Source organism: Canis aureus, chromosome 21 (assembly GCF_053574225.1).
Source record: "Canis aureus isolate CA01 chromosome 21, VMU_Caureus_v.1.0, whole genome shotgun sequence".
NCBI lineage: Eukaryota > Metazoa > Chordata > Mammalia > Carnivora > Canidae > Canis > Canis aureus.
In genome coordinates, this window is record NC_135631.1 from 17,991,839 (window position 1) to 18,015,922 (window position 24,084).

The 24,084-nt window shown below is 39.0% G+C and overlaps 2 protein-coding genes and 1 non-coding gene across 3 annotated transcripts; 1 reads left to right on the top strand and 2 right to left on the bottom strand.

The window, feature by feature from the left end:
- Window positions 1-1,245: 1,245 nt before the first annotated feature.
- Window positions 1,246-2,205, bottom strand: LOC144293179 (olfactory receptor 10Q1-like). Its single transcript, XM_077864298.1, has one exon. The coding sequence runs from the start codon at window positions 2,203-2,205 to the stop codon at window positions 1,246-1,248; it is 960 nt and encodes a 319-aa protein (XP_077720424.1).
- Window positions 2,206-14,451: 12,246 nt separating this feature from the next.
- Window positions 14,452-15,405, bottom strand: LOC144293394 (olfactory receptor 5B12-like). Its single transcript, XM_077864482.1, has one exon. The coding sequence runs from the start codon at window positions 15,403-15,405 to the stop codon at window positions 14,452-14,454; it is 954 nt and encodes a 317-aa protein (XP_077720608.1).
- A 1,241-nt stretch (window positions 15,406-16,646) lies between these two features.
- Window positions 16,647-16,752, top strand: LOC144293536 (U6 spliceosomal RNA). Its single transcript, XR_013360745.1, has one exon. It is a non-coding gene; the product is annotated as a U6 spliceosomal RNA (small nuclear RNA).
- The last annotated feature ends 7,332 nt before the right edge of the window (window positions 16,753-24,084 follow it).

Genomic DNA, 24,084 nt, shown 5'->3' on the forward strand with positions numbered 1-24,084 from the left:
CACTTAGGTCTTGAGATAAAAGGCTGAGATACCTAGAAAAGGAAGGGATTCTTCTTCCATTGCCTTCAAACTCAAGATGGCAACAAAGAGACCTGCTGGAACTTCCAACCTGCTGGCCTGGGCTGAACATTTTGGATTTGCCAAACTCCACAATCACATGAGCCAACTGCTTAAAAACACCTCTCTCTATCCTATTGATCCTGTTTCTCCAAATCATGCTGACCAATACAGAGGAGGACCACTAGAGAGTTTGACTGTGACGCTTGATGATCCACTCTTGTTTTCCCACAATTTAGGGTCTTATGTTGGAAATCTGGCAGTTTACTCTCAACACATGTTAATTCTCAGAGCAAACTGGCTCTGCTCCACCTTCCCTAATCTACTTGTACATTCCTGGATTGAAATGTAGGAGCATAGATTAGACCCATCAACAGGGACCTTGTAACATGTGAAAGAGGCTTATAAAGGAAATGGGTAAAATGACCAGGAATTTACTTATCATACTTTAAAGACAAACACAAGAATAAGGCATATTAGGTGAAATTTCCTTATGAATATTTTTCAAGGAATCAATGAAGACCATTGTTTCTCAAGAGGAAAGGCTTCAAAGATAATGATGTTGCTTCAAAGGAAATGTAGACTTTTAATTTGTGGCTAACTGAACAATAGCCTACAGTATCCCTGTCCAGTTTTCAGAGTTTTAAGGTTTCAGAGAACTTAAAAAAAAAAAAAATGAAAATGAGGTGTAGCAACCAAACATGTCAGGAACAGAGTTAATGAAAATCCAAACTTTGGAGAATTAAATGTATATCTGGCATTTGTATGTAAGAGTTCCCCTGTTGCCACATGCTCAAGCACCTCCTTCAAGTCCCTCTAAAACCTCAGAGACAATTGGGAATTTAATGAAACATAAAATATAGATGATGTTTCCAATGTGAACTCAGCATCTGTGCTGTAAGTATAAAATATGCATTAAATTCCCAATTGTTCCAAACAACCTTAAAATTTTTCCAATAACCAAAGTGAGAGCTAAAAAATATTGCCCTTTAATATTTGCATCCATATTGACAAAACTGGTCAATGAAATCTTTATGTATAATAATAGAAACAATTTATGCGCCTGTTGACATGTGTACTACAATACAATAATAATATCTTGTGCCATGCAAGATTAAAGTGAAATATAATTCTGTCAAAACAATAAAGTTGTATCTAGTAAAAAGAAAAAAAATTAAAAATAAAACCTCAGAGAGCTTCAGATGCTGCTTTGCTACTGATGGCCTTTTTCAAAGCACCTTTGACATCTTTGTTTCTGAGGGTGTAAATCAGCGGGTTGAGGAGGGGGGTGACAAAGGTGTAGACCAGGGCAAACTGGCGGTCCTCGTCCACCGAGGAGGTGGACTGGGGCCGCAGGTAGACCACGGCACAGAAGCCGTACTGCAGCAGGACCACGGTGAGGTGCGAGGAGCAGGTGGAGAAGGCCCGGCGGCGGCCCTCGGCGGAGCGGATGCGCAGGATGGCCGAGGCGATGAACACATAGGACACAGAGATGAGCAGGAAGGGGACGGTCAGCACGAGGATGCCCACCACGTAGAGGACGGCCTGGTGCACGCGGATGTCGGCGCAGGCCAGCCGCAGGACCGGGGGCACATCGCACAGGAAGTGGTTGATCTCCTGGCGGTGCCCGCAGAAGGGCAGGGTGAAGATTAAGGACGTGAGCTGCAGGGAGAGGACCAGGGCCAGGCCCACAGCGCACGCCACCATCTGGGCGCACAGCTTCTGGGTCATGATGAGGGTGTAGTGCAGCGGGTGGCAGATGGCCACATAGCGATCGTAGGCCATGATTGCCAAGAGAAAGCAGTCAGCACCACCAAGAGTGAGAAAAAAGAACATCTGGGCCCCACAGCCAGCCAGGGGGATGGGCTTCGGGGCTCCCCAAATGTTGGAAAGCATCAGAGGCACCACCACCGTGGTGTAGCTGATCTCTACAAAGGCCAGGTTGCAGAGGAAGAAGTACATGGGGGTGCGGAGGGAGCTGTGCGTGCACACCACCCAGATGATGGCTGTGTTGCCACAGAGGATCATCAAGTAGAGGAGGAGGAAGAGGAGGAAGAGCAGGGCCTGGAATTCTGGGACGGTGGTCAACACGCGGAAGAAGAACTCAGGGGGGCCGGATTGGTTGAGGACAGGGCTCCTAGCGAACATGTGTCCTGCAAAGGAAGAGTGGGGAAGTGCTGAATCTCCCTCCGCCAAGTTGCTTTATTGCTTGAGTAAAATAAAGGATCACAAGATTTGTTTTGTGAAGAAACAATAGCTCAATTACTCAAATAATCTAGTATGTTAAAAAATTAAAATAAAAAGTAAGTGTTGGGTATTTTGTGATATAAAAGTCGTGAGGAGTAAAACATAGTAAAACACTATTGTATCTAAATAATTCTTTCAAATATTGTATTATAAAGAACAGAAATTTCAGATATAATTCTTAAGACATTCATTATGAAAAATAAGGTTTAATAGCAATCCAGATCTAAAGCCTCTCAATTGATATAAAAAAATATAAGAAATGGGGAAGGGAAAGGAGAGAGAGGAAAGGATGATTATAGAAAAGTTTATTCTTTATTCTTTAACAATTTAATACTAATCGCTTTACTGTTAAGCACAAAATACTATTTTTCTACATATGTATAATATACATATATATGTCTTTACCCAAAATTGAAGAGAAAAATGAAAGAAGGAAGGTATCATTCAAAAGAAAAAGGACAAAATGGAAGCAGAATTCCATAGAACAAAAATCTTTTAAGCAATGTTGTCAGATGCAGGATGACACATTATCAATTAGGACAATAGATACAGATGGGCATTATACTGTATTAAAACATAAAGATGTTCAGATTTAGTTAAGAAACAAAATATTTTTAAGAGGCAAAAATACAGTGTCACATAAAAACTACCACTCTTTTTATCTGAACATGTTCTGGAAATTCCAAAACATGAAATAAACCACAATCCCCAACCAAAAGACATGACAGGCATCTGATTGTCTCCATGAAAACCCCAATGTGGCCAAGAGAGAAGTTGTTAGGACGTATATAAGGAAAGGTTTTACGATGGCTAGTAGTTAACTGATTTGTACTTAACCACTTGATCTCCTTTCTGTATGTAAAATATCATGTTGAGTGTTCACAGCACACTGAGTTAATTCTAGGTGAGTAGTCTTCATTTCCATACATCTGAGCATTTACATTCCCTCAGTTGAGGTTTTGCTTATCAAGTCCATTGTTTTTGTTTCCAACTGTAATAAGCCAAGTACATTTGATATTGTTCAAATTAATAAAATAGTGTACAAAATATTGAACTATGAACATGAAAAAGATTTTTTTAATGCATGAAATCATATGATACTTGTCTTTTTCTGACTTGAAAATTACAAATGATGACTAATAAGTGTGGTTTAGGTAAGAAAACACTGCAGTTTTCAATAATCAGCCAACCAAAAGCAAACACACAGAAATGGTTTGGCTGGGGGTAAAAAAAATGCAATAATATGTTTTGCATGTGTTTATGGAATTATATGTTAAAAATTGCAAGGAATAAGTAAATTTAAAATTAATTTTTTGGTAACTACTTTTCAATGAACTGATTCGGCACTCTGATTGCTTTGCTGTAGGGCTTTTACTTTACATAAAACACAAAAGTTTTCTCTGTATCAGCAATAAGTAAGTACATTCTAATCCCAATAGCATACACACACAAATATAAAATGTCAATAAATGTAATTGTAAGACAAATTTAAAGCAACTGTTTACAGTTGTTTTTGATGAGAAAATTCAATATTTTAGAAATAGTATGTATCTTAAAAATAACGCATAGTTGGTATGAATCTGATAAAAATCCCAAGATAATTTGAGTGTGCATTTGTGTGTGCTTGTGTGTGCATGTGCATGTGCTTCATAATGTGAATTTAAAGTTTATTTGGAAGAACAGCCAAATGAGAATAAGTCGATATTCATAAAAGAACAAGGTTGAGGCTTGCTTTAAATATTAAATTGTAGGGCAGCCCGGGTGGCTCAGCAGTTTAGTGCGGCCTTCAGCCCAGGGCGTGATCCTGGAGACCCAGGATCGAGTCCTGCGTCGGGCTCCCTGCATGGAGCCTGCTTCTTCCTCTGCCTGTGTCTCTGCCTCTCTCTCTCTCTCTCTGTCTCTCATGAATAAACAAATAAAATCTTTAAAAAATATTAAATTGTAGCATAAATTATAAGATGTCATATATCAAAATTATATCAATTAAAAAATCAGTGCAGGAGTAGAGAGTTCATAAAACAGAAAATACCCATAAATATATGAGTCTCCAATACATGATACAAGGCAGCATAGCAGAATGGTTAAGAGCATATTTTTTTGCCATCAGACTGATTGAGTTTGAAGTAACCATGAAGATTTTACATAAAATCTGTGTAGCTCAATTTTAAAATCTATAGCACGGGAGTGATAATGAATGCACTTACTCTATAGGGTTTCTGTGACTATATAGTGAAAATACATTAAAAGCACTTGATATGGTGCTAGTCCCTATAAACATTCAATAAGTGTTAACTCTTATGATTTTTCAGATAACCACAGTATAGAATAATGGACAAATGTTCATTTTAACATTAATTTCTTGACCCTATACTGAAGTTGATTTGAATAGCCAAAAAGCATATTCTTCAAAAGTGAAATTGTAAGGGAATTAGAAGAGCATACAGGTAAGAACAAAATGAAGACTTTGACTCTGCTAGGTTGGCTATTAGAAAGTAGAATCTACCCTATACTTTTTGGTTCTTGGATTTTGCTCTTTTAGCTTGTATCAACTGCTTTGTAATTTAGTCCAAGACATCGCAAAGACCTACACAGAAAAGATAGATTAGCCAGAACAATTCTGTTGGAGCATCTGATACAAATATCAAACTCTGTCTGGATCTATGCATGTTGGAGAGGGAGGAAATCTACACAGGGTGATGTGAGAAGCCTGAGGAAATCTCTACTGTCCCATACTGTCCCCGTCATATTGTCCACTGACCACTGTGAAGGAAATTCTTGAGTTAATTATTCCTTTGAGAAAACATACAGGCTTTAAAGTCCTTCTGCCTGCGTTTGAATCCAGGCTCTGCCACATGCCAGCTCTCTGGCCTTGGACATTTACTTACTCAATAAGTGAGCCTACAAAGCTCAATTTCCTTAGCTGACAATCTGCAGTGTTCATATGCTTGTTAATAAAAATGTATACAAGACGGTCCCATGAGCAGGGTGACTGGGTGGGGTAAGTATCTTGACTTCAGCTCAGGTCATGATCTCAGGGTCGAGATAGAGCCCGGAGTAGGACTCTGTGCTGAGCATGGAGCCTGCTTAAGAGTCCCTCTTTCCCTCTGTCCCTTCCCCGCTCTTTTAAAAAAAATACACACGGAGTGCCTTGTGTTGTACCTAGCTCTTCCCACCTCTCAAACATTTCTTACTGTAAAATATACATAATACAACATTTACAATTTAAGCCATTTTTTAGTGTATAGTTTAATGGTTTTAAGTATGTTTATATTTTTGTGCAACTATCAACACCATTATTGACAGAAATCTTTTCATCTTGCGTAAGTCAAGCTCTATTACCATTAAATAACTCACCATCTCCCTTCTTCCCACCTCCTGGCAACCACCATTCTACTTTCTACATCTATGATTTTGACTACTCTGGGTATGTCATATGAGTGGTCTGGGGACCATATAGTGTGACTCTTTGTGACTGGTTTATTTCACTTAGTATGTCTACTTTTAAAACAGGGGCTCATATCTTCCCACTGTTCACTCTCTCCAATCAGTTTAAAACTATCTTGTATCTCCTGAAATCATGGAAAGCCCTTCAGCCTGGATGACTTTTCCTTCCATTCTTCCTAGTTACTTTCTGTAGGGTCCTACTCAGGAATCAACTATCCAGGAAGCATTCCTGATTCTCATCCTTTCTGCACTTCTGGACAAGGTGCTGTTTGTATGAACTACTGCAGAACTGTGAGTATATCTCAATGGCAAGACTGTTAATGCCTGCATCAGGCTAAGTAAGCACTGTCAATCAATCAAGGAAGCTAGCTAGCATATACTGGGTGCCTAATGTCTACTGAAATCTTAGTCTCAGCTCTGGGGAAAATTTGAAAAAATATTAAAAAATTATCTGTGTTTAAGCATTCATGAAACATTTATTACTTGACCATAATTGTGAGAAATTTAAAAAAATAAGGGGTTCCTGGGTGGCTCATTCAGTTAAGCATCTGTGTTTGGCTCAGGTCATGATCCCAGGGTTCTGGGATCAAGCTCCAAGTTGGGCTCCCTGCTCAGTGGGGAGTCTGCTTCTCCCTCTCCCTCTGCCTGTCCCTGCTCATACTTTCTTCTCTTAAGTAAATAAAATCTGTTGAAAAAAAATGATCTGTGTTCTTAATCATGCAAGGGAGATTTGATGTTTAACAGAATTTGGGAAATACTCTTCTAAGTATTTAGAATCATATTGGAATCATATTCAAACATAATAATAAAAGCTTGTGCCATAAGGTGAAGGTATTCTTCTAAATTCTTTGCATGTATTAATTCAGATGCACTTCACGACTATACCATGAGGCAGGTAATATGTTATGCCTATTTTACAGATGAAGAACTGAGGTCCCAAAAGATTAGTCTGAGATTAAACAGCTAGTTTAATGGTGGAGTTGTGATGCAAGCTCAAGCATTTTGGATCTAGAAAAGAAAGATCTAAGCTTGAGCCCTGGCTTCACCACTTCCCAGTTACACCATATTGGACAACCTAAGCCTCATTTTACTTATTTGGGAAGTGCAGATAGTTATACCCAAACCATTAAGCCTTTTTTTTCCCATTAAGCCATTTGATTTATTTAACCCTTCTTACATGTACGTTGAAATTACTCCCTTCACTCTAAAGTGGAGATTAGCAAGCTTTTTCTATAAAGAACCAGATAGCAAATATTTTAGGTATTGTAGTCTACATGGGTTCCTTGTGTGTTGTGTATCTCCCTCTGTCCCTCCTTCCCTCTCTCCCTCCCTCTCTACCTCCCCTTTCTCCCTCTCTCCCTCTCTCTCTCCCTCCCTCTCTACCTCCCCTTTCTCCCTCCTCCCTTCCTTCCTCTCTCCCTCCTTTCCTTCCTCTCTTTGTTCTTCTGCTTCCCTCATTCCCCACCTCCTCCTTCTTTCTATCATTCTTTTCTCTTAAAGTATAAAATACATTCTTAGCTCAAGGGCTGTACCAAAAGAGGCTGAATTTGGTCTGTAGTCTAGTTTGCCAACCCTTGCTCTAAAGTATTCCACACAGCAAGTTAACATCAATTAGGGAAAAAACAATCATTAGTTTTTAGAAAGTGAAGTCTCTGAAAATGTTTCCTTACCTCTTGGCAATTCACTGCATTCTGTTAGCCATCAAAGAACACTCATAAAGGCAAATTTTTTGTTTCTGCCTATGGATGATTAAGGCAACTCTCCCAGAATACTTCCTGACCCTCTGTATTCTGTTCTTTAAGGATGAAACGAAATAAGGATACATGGGATCCAGATGTGTATAATCCCCTAGAAATGAAAAGTGACCAATAGGTGATGTCTTTGTAACATCTAGATGTGCATGGGAAAGAATGTGCTGGTGTTCAGGAAGAGTCGGGTTTTAGAAAGCCATTCTCGGGATAGGGCAGGATGAAGAGGAATACAAGGGAAGTAGGGATACTTTGGAATTATTCTAAGCTGGAGTCCTGCATGGAGGACCAGGATCCTTTTCTGCACTCTTCTCTTTACTCAGAGGCCATTCTTGCCTAATTTAGCCAGATGTTTTAGTGCCCTATAGGATGTTTTAAAATAATGGGTCCCCAAGAGGAGGAATTTTCCCCAGTGGCCTTTCTTAAACCAAATCCAACTAAAAAAAAAAAAAACCTGGGAGGAAATTTTCTGGGTTGATCAGCTGTGATAAAGTTAATGGGCAACTCTTCACATGATAATCACAGAAAACTGTCATCTGGGGACCTCAGGGTTGTGTCCTTCTTCCTATCTATCCAATGCATAGGAACTTATGGATAGGTATCCTGGAAAATTCAATATGTGGGAAATTTTCATGCCAGCTCAGGGTTCCCAGAAGTTGTAGACTGCATTAAAACTATCCTTGCCTGGGCAATTGGGAATGTGAATTTTAGGTTGAGCTTTGCCACTCAAATGCTAAGTTACCTCAGGCAAATTTTAAAGATTTTTATATTTGAATTTTCTCATTTATATTATGAGTGGTTGGACTAGATGATGTTTATGGTCCTCTCTCACCTTAAAACTCTACAATTTCTACTTCTTTCTCAAGGAATACAGAACATGTGGAAGAACTGTGTCCCATCTCTTACTTGTAGGTTTCTCATTTCCCCTGTTAATCCCATCCTACAATGGGGCTGAACTCTGCCCCATTTCCATTCATTTCTGTGATGATAATTAATTTGGAAATTACATTTACAATGAGATACCATGTTTGTGCTTATATTTATAATTTCATGCCCCAAGCAATGGGTAGCTTGACTTAGCTATTGTGTATTTGAATACCTTGGCCATGAGCAAGCATGCTATTTTGGCAACCACCCACCTAAGTTACCAGAGCACTTTCAGCCTATCATGAGCAGGTTATAAGTTCTGTCATAACATTTGAGCAAAAGCATGTATTTTAAAATACATGGTATACAGTTTCTATGTATTTAGAGTAGTGGAAGAAGATTTTTCTCATTACTTTCTTCTTAGATGTCAAATGGACAATTACTGATGAAATTTCACTCGATCCAAAAAGAAAAATATTGATAAGGATATCCACTCAGTAAATGCTAGCTAGCTTCCTTGATTGATGGACAGTGCTTACTTAGCCTGATGCAGGCATAACAGTCTTGTCATTGAGATATACTCACAGTTCTGCAGTAGTTTGTACAAACAGCACCTTATCCATGTTGCAGATTACCTTCATTGGGTTCCAAATGCTCTAACCCTCGAATCAGTAAGGTTTATCCCAACTTGAAGGTATGAGCACTGGGTGTTATGCTATATGTTGGCAAATAGAACTCCAATAAAAAAATATATACAAAAGACAAAAAATAAAAAAATAAAAACAAAACAAAACAAAAAAAAGAATTTCAGAAGTGTTTGCCTGTATAATGATGTTGACACACTCATGGTAGAGTTTGGAATTGGAATAAATGATTCTTGATGAATTCATCAAAAACTATATGGAAGGGTTTTCAAACAACTTGAAGAAGCAACTTCTTCATAGCAGGATGTGACGGGAGTAGTCTCTCACATCCACACGTACTCAGCATCATCTCTGCCCCATCCTCCCTCTTCTTTTCACCCTTCACCCACATTCTCAGCAAATAGTACTCCCTTGGGAAAGCCATCAGTAAAATGCACACATGCTACGGCAAAGCACACCTGGCTCTCTCTCGCTAGAACATTAGAAATGGCTACTTTTATGAAGTACTCACAGAGATCACAATATGAAGCCTATCTTCACTGGGTGGGTTAAACAAAGTCAGATGGAGAACTTGGTCTTTGCTATGGTTTCCCCATATGGTCCTTGGCCCCAAGAAGATGTCCTCAGGTGGAGGTAGTATATAAACAAAGGTGTGGGGCAGAAAGTTCAAGAACCTGCAAGAGAGGAGAAATAAGGTGAGGTGCTTATGAAGTGAGAATGGGGCAGAGAGATTCATGGTCCAATTCTGCCTCTATTACTTTTGCTAAAGGTATAATAAAAATAATTTTAAAATTTATTTCTTGACAGTATGCCAAGTGCTATACTAAGTATATAAAATGTATTGTCTCATTAAATCCTATCCCAACTCTAAGAAGTAGACTATTATTATGCACATTTGCAAACATAGTAACTGAGGCACTATTAACATGGTTTGAATCCAGATTGTCTCATATCAAAGGCTTTTAACTATTGCATTAGTACTCCTTCCTCTTTCCCTCTCTTCCTTCTTTCTTTTTTTTTCTCTTCCTTCTTTCTTTCTTTCCTCTATCCCTCCCTTTTTCTTTCTTTCTTTCATGCTTGCTTTCTTGCTTCTTTCCTTCTTTCTTTCTTCTCAACTACTAGAGCAAGAGACTCCTTCAAAATAGAGAATTCATGAAACAATTTTTCTTATGGTTGTAAGGCTGTTAGTGCTTCCTTTTCTGAATGTTTATCTTTCTAATGAGAATTCCTGAGAGAAAAAAAATGTCTTGTCCTTGCAGTCTGATTTTCAAGGAGTGATGACTTGAGCTATGAGGATTCCATAAGGAATAAAGACTTTCACTGTCATCTAGACTTGAGAGTATCTCGCACTATTATGGTGAGAGCCTTCAATGGATGCTAATTCTTATCACCTCTGCTTTCCTTTCTGGCTATCAGGCCAGGGGGTAGAAAAGATTGAGTCATTATTTTTTTAAAAGATTTATTTATTTATTTTAGAGAGAAAGAGAGAGATAGTGCACAATTGTAGGGAGGGGCAGAGGGAGAGGGAGAGAGAATACTCAAGCAGACCCCCTCACTGAGTTCAGGGCCAGATGCAGGGCTCGATGCCAGGATCCTGAGATCACAACTTGAGCTTAAATCAAGAGTCAGCCACTTAACTAGGCACCCTAGGTCTTTTTTTTTTCTATTCCATAATTACCTGTAGAGGTTCTCTTATAAGGGTTGGACATCCTGTTATTTATTGTTTCTATGTTAGACTCAAACTAATCATTTTTAATTTCTTGAATTTCATGATCACCTGCAATGTCTCAAAAGCTTGCAGGGTGACAGGTGGACTCTATTCTAACATATAAGCATTGGGTTTAGGTAGTGAAAAGGAATATGGTTTGTACTTCTATGGGATGAGGGAAGAAAGAACATTGCAGGGTGATCTGAGAGATGCCTTCTATTTGGGCACACAAAATGAGCAAATCCTGAGTCCTGTAATTAGCTATTAGGGATCCAGTTTGCTGCTAACTCATTTACTTAACCTCAGTTCATTCACTCATTCATTTATCCACTCGTGTAATCATCCAGTCACACATTCCCTCACTCATTAGTTTAATTTTCCACTGAATAAGCATTTAATGGTTCCTATTAAAAATCAAGACTGGTAGAGATGAGAGAGTGGATGTATGAGTTAATAGCAGCTCCCCGGCGTGTGTACAATTCCCATCAGATGCCAGGTCCAGGGATTATCTTTTGACTCTCTCTTGGACTGACTGAACCTGACTGGCTAAGGATATCATTTAATTCTTCTGTGGCTCAACTAAAAAGATTTTCCCTCACAGTTGATCTGAAGTTCAGTGTCTTGTTAAAATCAAAGTCACAGTTACTAGTTTGAGGGAGGGCTTGAGTTCATTCGGCTGTTCCTAATGCTTCCATCTTAGTTCACTCAGATGGCTGTAACAAAACATCATAGATTGGGTAGTTATAAACAACATAAATTTATTTCTTCTCACAGTTTTGGAGGCTGAGAAGTCCAAGTTCAAGGCACTGGAAAATTTTGTGTCTGATGAGAGCCTGTTTCTTGATTTGATTCATAGATGGGTGTCTTTTTTGCAAACTTCAGCACATGGTGGAAGGAGCAAGGGACATCTCTTGGATCTCTCTCTCTCTCTTTTAATTAAAAATTTTTAGAGATTTTATTTATTTGAGAGAGAGATGGTGAGAGGGAGCACAAGTGGAAGAGAGGAGTAGGCTCTCCACTGAGCAGGGAGTCCCCTGCGGAGCTCAATCTCAGGATTCTGGGATCATGACCTGAGCCAAAGGCAGATGCTTAACCAACTGAGCCACCCAGGTACCCCTGGGATCTCTTTTTTAAGAGCATTAATCACATTCAACAGACACTTAAACTGCCTCCTCTGAAACACCCATCTCTTCCTACCATCACATGGGGCGTTAGGATTTAATATATGAAAGTTGGGGGCACACATTCAGTCTACAGCAGGTCCCATTCCCAGAAATAATTTGACAGAAGCTTTTAGTTCCATACATTTATTACACACTTTTATTAAAAAGTTACAGAAGCATCTTTGAGAGGAGATGAATTGCTACATTACTTTATTGATGTCCATGACAGGGTGTTAGACTTGGTGTTAGACATGGTTAAATCAGTGTCTAAACCTGCCTGCTGAATGTGCGACACAGCCCTTGTGACTAATACCCCATAACCAGCCCACGGGGACTTTGAAGGTCAGGGCATGGAGGCTTTCTGGGCACACATTCGCCTTTTATTTTATTTTTCCTATTTATTTCCAATGAGGCAATGAGACATTTGGGATTTGGTGAAGGCGAGCACAAGTGATGTTCAGGTTCATGGTTTGCCACCTTACTAAGAGTTGATATTCACTGGAGCACGTAGGATTCCCAGCTAAGCTTCTTTATTTAAATGAGTATGTAGCACAAAACTTCTAGAAGATAAGGATGACAAGCCTTTCCAGAAAGCAAGGGATTCAGTGTAAGTAGTAGCAATGCATGAACAGAACACATGGCTCATGTGTTGAGTAGCAATGCATGAACAGAACACATGGATTCAGTGTAAGTAGTAGCAATGCATGAACAGAACACATGGGCTCTGGTGCCCTTTACACACCTCTCATGGCCTCAAAGACTAATGTTGTTTAATGTGCTCCTGCTTTGAGCTGTGATGAGCATGGGGATTTGGGGTCTTGAGAATGTCAACACAGAAGGAGATTTAAGCAGTTGCAAGGAGATGTTAGATCAATATTATTGTGATTTTTCATGTCTCCTTGTGTCCTAGTGCTTTAGTTACAAAGATAATTGTGTTATACTGAGAAGACTAGTGGTCCTTGATAAAAGAGAAAACTTCTTTTCAAAAAAGTTTTAATTTTTATTTCTGAGGGAAGGGCAGAGGGAGGAGAGATAGAATCCCAAACAGACTCCCCACTGAGTGTGGAGACAGGGCTTGATCCCATGACCATGAGATCATGATTAGACTGGAAATCATGAGTTAGATGCTTAACCAACTGAGACACCCAGGTGCTCCAAAAGAGAAAAATTCTTCATCTTTGTATCCTTTATGCCCACTACATTCTATTATGGTGTTAAACAATTGTTAGCTGAACTAAACTGGAGAGGGTGTGCTTTGGAGTCGCACAGATTTGGGTTCAAAATTCTCACTTTGCCACCATTTGCCTGTGTCTAAGCTGCCATTTCCTCATCTCTATATGGCCGATGCCCTCAGAGGTAGTGTAGGATCTGAATGCGTTCACATATGCAAATAATGAGCAGACATTGGATGCTAAATAAATATTATCTCTTTTCTTTGGTCTCAGGCTTTGGGGAAGTGACTGCATTTGACAATCTCTTGGTGGCCAGATCTTATCCCTAGATCTATTTAACCCTATATTCTGGAGATGGATTCAGGCAGCAGCATTTTAAAAATCTCTTCTAGATTATTATTATATGCAGCCAAGGTTGAGAAACCCTGTTCTACATTAGTGTTTCTAGGTTGAGTCCAGTGGTTTCCAAACCTAAGCATGCTTTGTAATCACCAGAAGGGCTTGCTAAGGCACAAATAGCTAGACCATACTCCTGGAGTTTCTGATCCTGTAGGTGTAGGATGGGGGTTTCTATAATTGGCACTTCTAAATAACTCCAGGTGAAGCTGATGCTGCTGATCTTGCAATGATACTTTTGAACCACTGCTCCAGGGAAATAATTCTCATAGTGTGATCTGCATACTGGACTCATCTGAAATATAGGTGAAACTTGTTAAGAATGCAGGCAGTCCTCCCTATCCAAACGCTCTTATATGAACTTTATGAGAGGTAAGGAATAGGTAGGGATATATTTTCACCCTCTGAACTATATTTTTCTTTATGAAATTCAGGGGCTAAATAGATTAAGGTCACATAGTATCCCTCATTATTTATACTCACCACTGGCACTTTGCTAAGTTCAGGATCCAGGTATATGTGGATAGTGGGGGATAATTCTACAGATTTCTAGGCTCTACCATAAATAAACTAAATTATATTATCTAGATAGCTCCTGGAATTCTGCATTTCAATGTCTCTCAAGGGAATTCTTAAGAGCATGAATATCTGAGAATCATGCCTCTATACCATGTACAAAAATCATAAAGTTATTTTGAATTCTAGTAATTAAAAATATAATTCTGGTATCATACACTTATGAGATTCATCTGCAAAGCTCTTTAGACAATTTGGTGTGAGATCTTACAGTATCCAGGGTTATAATCTTCACTTTAAGATAGAAGCAACATTCTCTTTCTGGAAAAATATTTCGAAAACCTTTCCTACCCAGTCACATTCCCAAAGCATGAATAGAACCAGCCTTATTTGGGAGGAAACTTCTCAGATAAATTAAAGATGAGAAAGAATTAAAATTAAAAAAATTCTTAGATACTAGAAGTCCAATGGTTTGCTTGCTATTTTTAATTAGTAGGCTAAACCCACTGAAGACTTTGCTTTTCCAACCACTTTCTGAAATGCACTCTTGACCTCTTTGTTCCTTAGACTATAGATCAAAGGGTTCAGCATGGGGATGACCATGGTGTAGAATATGGATGCCATTTTGTCTGTGTCCATGGAATGACTAGAAGTTGGCTGCAAGTACATGAAGATGATTGTCCCATAGAAGATGGAGACAGTGGTCAGGTGGGATGCACAGGTGGAGAAAGCCTTCCTCTGTCTCTCAGCTGAGTGCATTCCCAGGATAGCAATAAAAATGAACAGATAAGAATTCAAGATAACCAAGAGGGTGAAAAGGACATTGAATGCTGCCAATATGAAGAGCACAATCTCATTCATGTAGATATCAGAGCAAGAGAGAGCCAACAGTGCGGGAATGTCACAGAAAAAGTGATTAATTATGTTGGAACGACAGAAGGAGAGGTGAAAGGTGAGGGCAACATGGATGGAAGACTGCAAGAGTCCAGAGATGTAGGAACCAGTGGCCAGTGAGGTATACATAGCACTTGTCATGATGGTGGCGTAATGCAGGGGTTTACACACTGCTGTGTGGCGGTCAAAAGCCATTGAGGCCAAAAGAAAACTTTCAATAGTGGCAAAGGCTGAAAAGAAGAACATCTGGGCAGCACATGCATTGTAGGAGATGATCTTATCTTTTGTGAGAAATCCCACCATTACCTTGGGAGTGACAGCTGAGGCATAAACACAGTCTACAAAGGAGAGGTTGCTGAGGAAGAAGTACATGGGAGTGTGGAGACGAGAATCCAGCAGAATCAACACGATCATCCCAGCATTCCCAACCAGAATGATGAAGTAAATGATAGTGAAGACTGTAAATAAAGGGACCTGCATCTCCAGGGCATCTGTTAACCCCACAAGAATGAATTCAGTCACCTCTGAAACGTTCTCCATCAAAGTCATTCAGGAGTCGTCATGAGAGGCACCTATGAGAAGATGAGCAAACACAAGATAATGCTGTTTGATCACTAGCATGAGAACGAACTGTGAACAGGGTCTTTTGCCCACATGTGTCAGCTTCCTGTCAAGGGCAGGAGCCTGTGTGCAACCAGTTGGGCTGAACACCAGGTAGGGGTGGGTTAAGTGAGGCCAATCATCTAGAAGTGATGTGGAAGGTCACTGGAATGTCCTTGCTGACTGTGCTGCCACAAGGGGACTATATTATGACTCTGGAGGCACATTTCAGCTTGCCTGCTGTATGGTATGCTTTATTACACTAAACTAACAGGACTCCTTCACACTACTTGCTGGATCTCACAAGCACTCTTATTACAAGTACGTAGAAAGCTTAATCAACAGAAAGGAAAAGAAAGTCATTGGCATGTGATAGGATAAGCTTCATCAAATACATTTCCTGTCTCTGAGGGACGCTCAGAGTTGTTCATAATAGTTGAAGATATACAGTGATTTGGGACCCAGCTCTGCTCTTTCTAATTCACCAGGGCCCTTAATCAAGTGCTCCATTTTAACCATTGGACCCTGAAGGAAGCTTTATGATTTCTGGCATTTTCTTAGCAACATTTTGGCATCTTTCAGTAACTCTAAAAAAGAAGGAATGATTTTTTGAAAGGTGGAAGCAAAACTTTAGTTGTTTTCTCTTTGTCACTGTCTTTATTTTTCTCCCAGGCTGATGTATTCTATCTCTTTGTCTTTGATTTATTCATGAGGATGGAGAATAAGGGAGATAGAAGAGTCACTTTCATTCTCACCTAGAGACTTTATATCCTCTGCCAAGCTGTGGATGTCTATCCATGTCATCTGCTCTATCTGGCTGTGCTCACCTAACAGCTTACTGTGGGTTTCATGAGAATAAATATGAGAAGCCCTCTCAACCCGAGAGTCTCTTCTTACCAAATCTATCACATTCATTTCTCCTGGATTAAAAATCCTTCATACTGGGCAGCCTGGGTAGTTCAGCGGTTTAGTGCCACCTTCAGCCCAGGGCGTGATCCTGGAGACCCCAGATTGAGTCCCACACAGGACTTCCTGCATGGAGCCTGCTTCTCCCTCTGTCTGTGTCTCTGCCTTCTCTCTCTCTCTGTGTCTCTCATGAATAAAGAAATAAAATCTTTTTAAAAAAATAAAAATCCTTCATACTGAAGGAAGGATATGATATACCCCTGCCTTTAAGAATAGCCTAGTGAGTGCTTGCTTTGGCAGCACATAAACTAAAATTGGAACTATACAGAGAAGATTAGCATGGCCTCTGCGCAGGATGACACGCAAATTCTTGAAGTGGTCCGTATTTAAAAAAAAAAAAAAAGAATAGCCTAGTGAAAGGGGTGCCTGGGTGGCTTAGTGGTTGAGTGTCTGCCTTTGGCTCAGGTTGTGATCCCGGGGTCCTGGCATCAAGTCTTACATTGGGCTTCCTGCAGGGAGTCTGCTTCTCCCTCTGCCTATGTCTTTGCCTCTCTCTCTGTGTTATTCATGAATAAATAAATAAAGTCTTAAAAAAGAGAATAGCCAAGTGAGAGAGACCTATTATCCAAAAGATATGTTCATTCTAATGTATTCTTAAAGTATTAGAGGTATGTATGTCCAGGGTGCTTTGGAAGTAGTAAGGATGTATGATAAGCCCAACACAGGGACTCAGGAAAAACTCTCTGGAGATGATTACTCCTGAGTCGTGGCTTTGGAAATTCAATAAATATAATAACGCTTATTAGTTATTATAGTAACAAATACTTAGTACTTGCTTTGTGTCAGGAAACTGTTCTAAGCTGTTTACATATCTTAACTCATTTAGCAATTCTGGGAGGCAAATAATGTTATTGCCCCCATTTTACTTTAAATGGAACTGAGGCTGAAAGAAGTTACTTGCCTAAGTAGCAAATCTGGTGGTAGAACTGAGATTCAAACCCAGCCAATATTGTCTAAATTCCATAATATTAAATAACCTTCTAGGGGCACCTGAGTGGCTCGGTCAGTTAAGGGTCTGCTTTGGCTTGGGTCATGGTCCCGGGGTCCTGAGATAGAGCCCCCACATCAGGTTCTCTGCTCAGCAGGGAGCCTGCTTCTCCCTCTCCCTCTGCTCGCCGTTCTCCCTGCTTGTGCTCTCTCTCTCTCTCTCTCTGTCAAATAAATAAATTAAATTTCTAAATAAATAAATAACCTTTCTCAAAATAGTGGGTCAAGGTAATGATCTTTCCTGTAGTTCGGGTTCCTGATTTTTCAAGTGGGAGTGATCACAATTTTCATCTTTTGAAATAGATGAATAGAATAACTTAGATCATGCAAAGCACTTAAAATCATGTCAATTACACAGCAGGTACTCAAGTAATTCAAGCTGTTACTACCACTATTACTATACTAGACAGAAGAAACATCGTGGATAAAAGCATGGACCTGTCAGCACAATTGTATAAATAGGCAATTATAAGTAGATACATATTAGTTATTAGTAAAATACATGGAATAATCAAAATCTCAATTAAGGAGTGATGTGCAAAAGTAATTGGTAGAAATGAGATAGGTATGAACCCTAAAAGAATGAGTGGAAAAAATGTATCTGGTGATAGAACAAATACAACCTTTTAGAAGAAGAGCCCAAGGTGACTATTTATGCCACATATAACAGAGGCATATAAGTATAGATAATTATCACTCAGTGATTAGCAACCTAGATAGAATGTAACCTTGGGAACTTACTTATACTCTGCAAACCTCAGTTCATTGTTTGTGAAACACCTCGTTCATATAATGCCCAATATATCTATTTTACACAGCTGAAAAGATGAAATTAAATGATTTATGGAGCCCTACTAATATGATGCCTGACACATGGCATGTATTCAGTGTTAATTCCCCCTTGTTCTTCTCATAGCTGGCTTTGCACATAAGCCACCTCTGTTTCAGCAGCTGGTATTACAAAATGAATAACAAGATTCCCAACTTTCTATAGGAGGTGAGTCAGCTGGCTTTAGAAATTACTCTCCCAAAGTGATAAGTACTTTTATAAAAGTGTGTATAAAGTATTACAAAATGATCGTGAAAGTGCCCAGAATGTGCCAGAATACCCTATTGACAATGAAGTTACTTCCTCGTTCCTCTTCCATTAAAGATTCCTCGATTCTTTAATGTATTGCTAGAGTTTCCAGATTTGGCCCAAATGCACAAACATGCAAATACAACTGTACTTATTTTTGAAAAAAAATTAATATCTGTATTCCACTGATGTACTAGGAATGGCCAACATATTGAACAAATTTCGTATCTATATGGTCTGTAGTTACATTAGGACACAAGAAAGCTCCTTTTGATGCAGGAACTTGAGGTGTAGGGGTGTGGCTATGATTGTACCACAAATACAAGCTCAATTCTATCCTAGTTCTGCTTATAACCAGTTGGGAATAGACTTGCTGCTGGCCATACCTTCTTAATATACAAGATGAAAAAGTGCTGTCTATCTCCCTCATAAGCTGCTCTCCTGCTCTGATGTGACAAAAAATATGCAAGTTCTTTGAAAAGCATAAAAGATGCTAACATTTTAAACAATCCGAGCCATTACTTTCCCTGGTCTATCTCATCTCTTGATTACTGCAGGATATTCAGCCAATAAAACTGAAAGTCTAAACTTTGACATTCCCATAGAAAATGACTTTACACTTGAGATACCCAAACAGATGTTGAAAGTTCTACAACCCCTGAGATTCAGAAAGGGAGCTATGATATTTGCACTGCTATTCCTCTAGCATGTTCTAAATAAAAGAAACAAGAAGGCATAGTCTCCCCTTTTGACTCAGTTACTCCAACCATTCATTGAAGATATCTGATTGCAATCAGTGGAAAGAGTGGTGGAATGAATAACCAGCTAGCAAGGTGTTTACGATCTAGCTGATTTGGCTTTGTTTTCCTCATTTGTAAAATGGACATGATTGGACCTTCTAGAACTACCCTTTCCTTTCTAATAAGTTACATTTGTGCGTTTTCTTGATACTTACTTCTGTCCTAGGATCAGACAAAGAAGAGTACAAGGCAAGGAGTATGGAAAACCTTCATGGTCACACTGGTGACCAGAAGCCCACATCCAGAAAAGTTTAATGCCGGAGAAGCTCGTCCCCACCTGTGGAGCACTATGTTGTGGAACCTAACTTGCGCTCTTACAGATATCAGGACTGAGGCAGTGATCTTTTCACACCACACATCTCAGGGGAACATTTAGTGTTGTGTGAGTGGATATCTCAGGAGGCTCCAGATCCAGGATTAGTCCTCTTGCCCTGAACATGACAGGAGCTCTCAGAGAATAATGTCTGAGAGTGCTTTTGAAGACACGAGGAAATGGAAGCTTAGAGAGATCAGCAAGGCAGCACCATAGCCATGCTGGGCAACAAAAATAAAAACCTCACTAAAATCTTGGCTTAGGTGATATCAGAACTCATGCTGGATTTCTCAAATCTATGTCTTTCTTAAAGGCTTACAGTTGTCCCTAGGAATGTTTTTTATTTAAAAATTTTTAAAAAGATTTTATTTATTTATTTGAGAGGAATGGGGTGGAGGAGCAGGAGGGAGAGGGAGAGAGAGAATCTCAAATCAAGCAGATGCCATACTGAGTACAGAGCCTGACATGGGGCTTGATCTCACAATCTTGAGATCATGACCTGAGTTGAAATCAAGAGTCAGATGCTTAACTGATTGAGCCACCCAAGCACCCCTCCAGAAATGTTTTTTTTTTTTTTAAAAAATACTCACTTGTCTTACTGCTAAAGAGCTGGTTTGGGGATATTTAGGGGACTCCTGCCCCTCTATTTTTAGAACTAAAGGTATGGATCCATTCTTTTCTCTGCATAATCATCTTTGACCACAAACAAGCAGCAGACAGAATTATATATCCTTCATAAATGCCTTCCAGTGTTGCTGCTGTAAGTTTGGGCTGTGCAGTCATGGGGCCTGCTTTCAAATTCTAGTTCTTCCATCCGTTGCAGGATGGCCTTGGCCAAGTTATTCAGTCTCTCAAAACTTTAAAGTATCACCTATTAAAAGAAGGATAATACTATATATCCCTCATAGGAGCATCCTAAAGATTAAATGAGATGTCTAGCACATATCAAGAGGTCAATAAATTTAAGTCGTACTACTTTATCATCAGTAAAAATGATACATTACATGGAACAGAAATAGTGGTGCTCAAACATTGCATCTGCTCCCCACATTTCCTTGTCCCCTAGCAAGTAGGTAGAGCCATGAACCAGTTCCGCATAATAGGTCGAAAAAGAAGTGATGTGTGTCATTTCTGGGTTGAAGTATAGAAAAGCCAGTGCCCAATTATGCAATGCCTCTCCCCTGCCTTGATACCTGAGGAGGCTTCTTCTTCCAGACAGTGTAGCTACAGATGGCAAAGCCTCATTGGCTGTGTTTGAATGAACATACTCAGAAAGACTTCATCTTTCCTGCATAACCTGTGAGTCCCATGTAGTAAGAGAAGTGAGAACTAAGCCTTTGTTGTGTTAAATCCCTGGACTTTGAGGCTGATTTGGTATTGCAAATGATATGGTTTCTCATGCCTAATACACATATAATAAACTGTGCATGTTTTGTTGTCTGTGTCTTTTTTTTTAATCCTTGAGTACTGATCCCCTTACCATTATTACCTCTTTTTAAAATTACAGCGTTACTGTTATTATAATTAAGAAACTATAAAATTCACCCCTTGGGCCCTTTGGGTGGCTCAGTCAGTTGAGCATCCAACTCTTGGTTTCAGCTCAGGTCATGATGTCAGGTCATGAGATAGAGCCCCATGTTGGGCTCTGTGCTTAGCAAGGAGTCTATCTCCTTGCTAAGCATAGAGATTATCTCTCTCTCTCTCCCTCTGCCTATTTTGATGTGTGATTAAAGCTAGTGAAGGATGTCCTTAAGGAAACACTGCCCTCTCCCTCAACTTGTGCACACACTCTCTCTCTAGAAATAAATAAATAAAATCTTAAAAAATAAAATTTACCTGTTAAAGTTTATAATCCAATGATTTTTTAGCATATTCAGAGTTGTGTATCATCACCAATGTTCTTAAATTGTTAAGAACATTTTCATCACCTGCGAAAGAAACTGTACTGATTAGCAGTCAGTGCCATTGCCTTCCACCTGCACCCCAGCCCTAGGAAACCACAAATTTAATTCCATCTCCATAGATTTGCCTTGTATGGAAATTTCATATAAATATAATCATACAATATGTGATTATCTCTGAGTGGGTTCTTGCATTTGGAATAACATTTTCAAGGTTTATCCAGTTTTTACCATATATCAATACTCCATTTCTTTATGTCAGATTTTTATCTAAGATTTCAAATAGTTCCTTTCATTTTTGCCAAATGATAGATTGACTTATCATTTTCTAGATGGTGCTTTCTGAAGTATAAGTATTTTAATTTTGATGAAATCCAATGTACATATCTTTTCTCTTGTTGCTTGTGCTTTTGGTTATATATGTAAAAAGATTTGCCCAACCGAAGTTTACAAAGATTTATTCCTGTATTTTCTCCCAAGAGTCTTAGAGATGTAACTTTTATATTCACGTTTATATTTTGGGTTGATTTTTGTATGTGGTGTGAAGAAGGTCCTCTATTTACTTCTTCTTCTTTTTTTTGGGGGGGGGGCAGCCTTAGTGGCTCAGCGGTTTAGCACTGCCTTCAGCCCAGGGTGTGATCCTGGAGAACCGGATCGAGTCCCACATTGGGCTCCCTGCATGGAGCCTGCTTCTCCCTGTTCCTGTGTCTCTGCCTTTCTCTCTCTGTCTCTCATGAACAAATAAATAAAATCTTTAAAAAAAGTTTTATTGGAACACAGCCACACCCGTTCATTTACATATTATCTTTTTATTTATTTATTAAAAATATTTTTATTGGAGTTCGATTTGGCAACATATAGTATAACACCAGTGCTCATCCTGTCAAGTGCCGCCCTCAGTGCCCGTCACCCAGTCACCCCATCCCCCGCCCACCTCCCCTTTCACTATTTGCAATATTTTTTATTGAGATATAATTCACATAAGATAGACCATTTCAAAGTCTACAGTCACCTTTCATATTTTGTAATTATCATATGTATCTTATTCCTGAACACTTCCATCACAGTAAAATTAAACCCAATATACATTAGCGTTACTCTCATTCCTCCTATTCCTTAATCCCCTGTCAATGAGTAATAAAATTTTTGTTTTTATTGGCTTACCTATTTTAGCTAATTCATAAAAGTGGAATCAAACAATATTTGTCCTTTTATGTCCAGTTTCTTTCACTTAGCATAATTTTTTGAGGATACACTTGATTTCATCAGTTGTGGATATTTGGAATCTTTCAACTTTTTGGCAATTGTGAATAATGCTTCTATGAGTGTTATTGTACAAGTGTCTGTATATTTTCAATTCTTCTGGACATAAACCTACAAGTGAAATTATGGGGTCATATGGTAACTCTATGTTCAACTTTTTTTTTTTTTTTTTTGAGAAAGAGAGCGAGTATGAGTGGAGGAGAAGAAGGAGAGGGAGAGAGAGAATCTCAGGCTCCATGCTCATGCACAGCCTGATGTGGAACTTGATCTCACAACCCTGAGATCATGACCTGAGCCAAAAACAAGAGTTGAATGCTTAGCTGATTGAGCCACCCAGGAACCTCTATGTTTAACTTTTTGAGAATTATCAAATGTTTTCCCATAGCAGCTATACCATTTTTCATTCTCAGCAATAAGATTAATTAGAGTTATTTGTCCACAACCTCTCCAAAATTTGTTGTTCTCATTTTCTTTTTATAGTCATCCTACAAGATACATAGTGGTATATTGTGGTTTTTATTTGCATTTCTCTAGTGACTATGATGTTGAGCATCTTTTTCTGTGCTTATTGGTCACTAGTGTACCTTATTTGAAGAACTATTTAAATAGCATGCCCATTTTTAAATCGAGTTATTTATCTTTTTAATATTGATTTGTAAATGTTCTTCATATATTCTGGATATTAGTCCCTTATCAGATATGTGCATAACAAGTATTTTCTCCCATTTTATGGGTGGCCTTTTCACATTCTTGATAATGCCCTTTGATACACATTGCTAGTTGCATGTGTAGAGTCTTTCTGAGGTGATGGAAATATTCAAGAATTAACTAGGGTAATGATTGCACAAATTTGTAAGTGTACTAAACACCAGTGCATGGTATACTTTGGTGACTTTTACGGTATATGAAATACATGTCAAAAAAAGGGTTTACAACAGGAACCTACTACTGTTACAAGCAAGGAAATTCATGTATCTTAATTGCATTATGCTAAGTGAAAGAAGCCAGACTCTAGAAGCTGCATATTGTTTCATTCCACTTATATGATAATCTGAAAAGGAAAACTCTATGCAGGGGTGGAGGTGGTCAGCAGATCAGAGATTATGAGGGTCTGGAGGATGGGAGGGGTTAACCACAAAGGAAGCAGAAGGAAGTTTTGGGTGGATAGAACTGTTTTGTATATGAATCTGGGTGGTGTACTATATACATTTATACAGACTCTCAGGAATGAGCAAACTGAAAAGTACAACTTTATATTATATTACTTATGTCTTTCAAAAATAGGAAAAGAAGAAATGACAACATACGGCAAATGTATCT

Coding starts and splice junctions, on each gene's coding strand:
- LOC144293179 (XM_077864298.1), bottom strand. CDS start 2,205: ATGTTCGCTAGGAGCCCTGTCCTCAACCAATCCGGCCCCCCTGAGTTC.
- LOC144293394 (XM_077864482.1), bottom strand. CDS start 15,405: ATGACTTTGATGGAGAACGTTTCAGAGGTGACTGAATTCATTCTTGTG.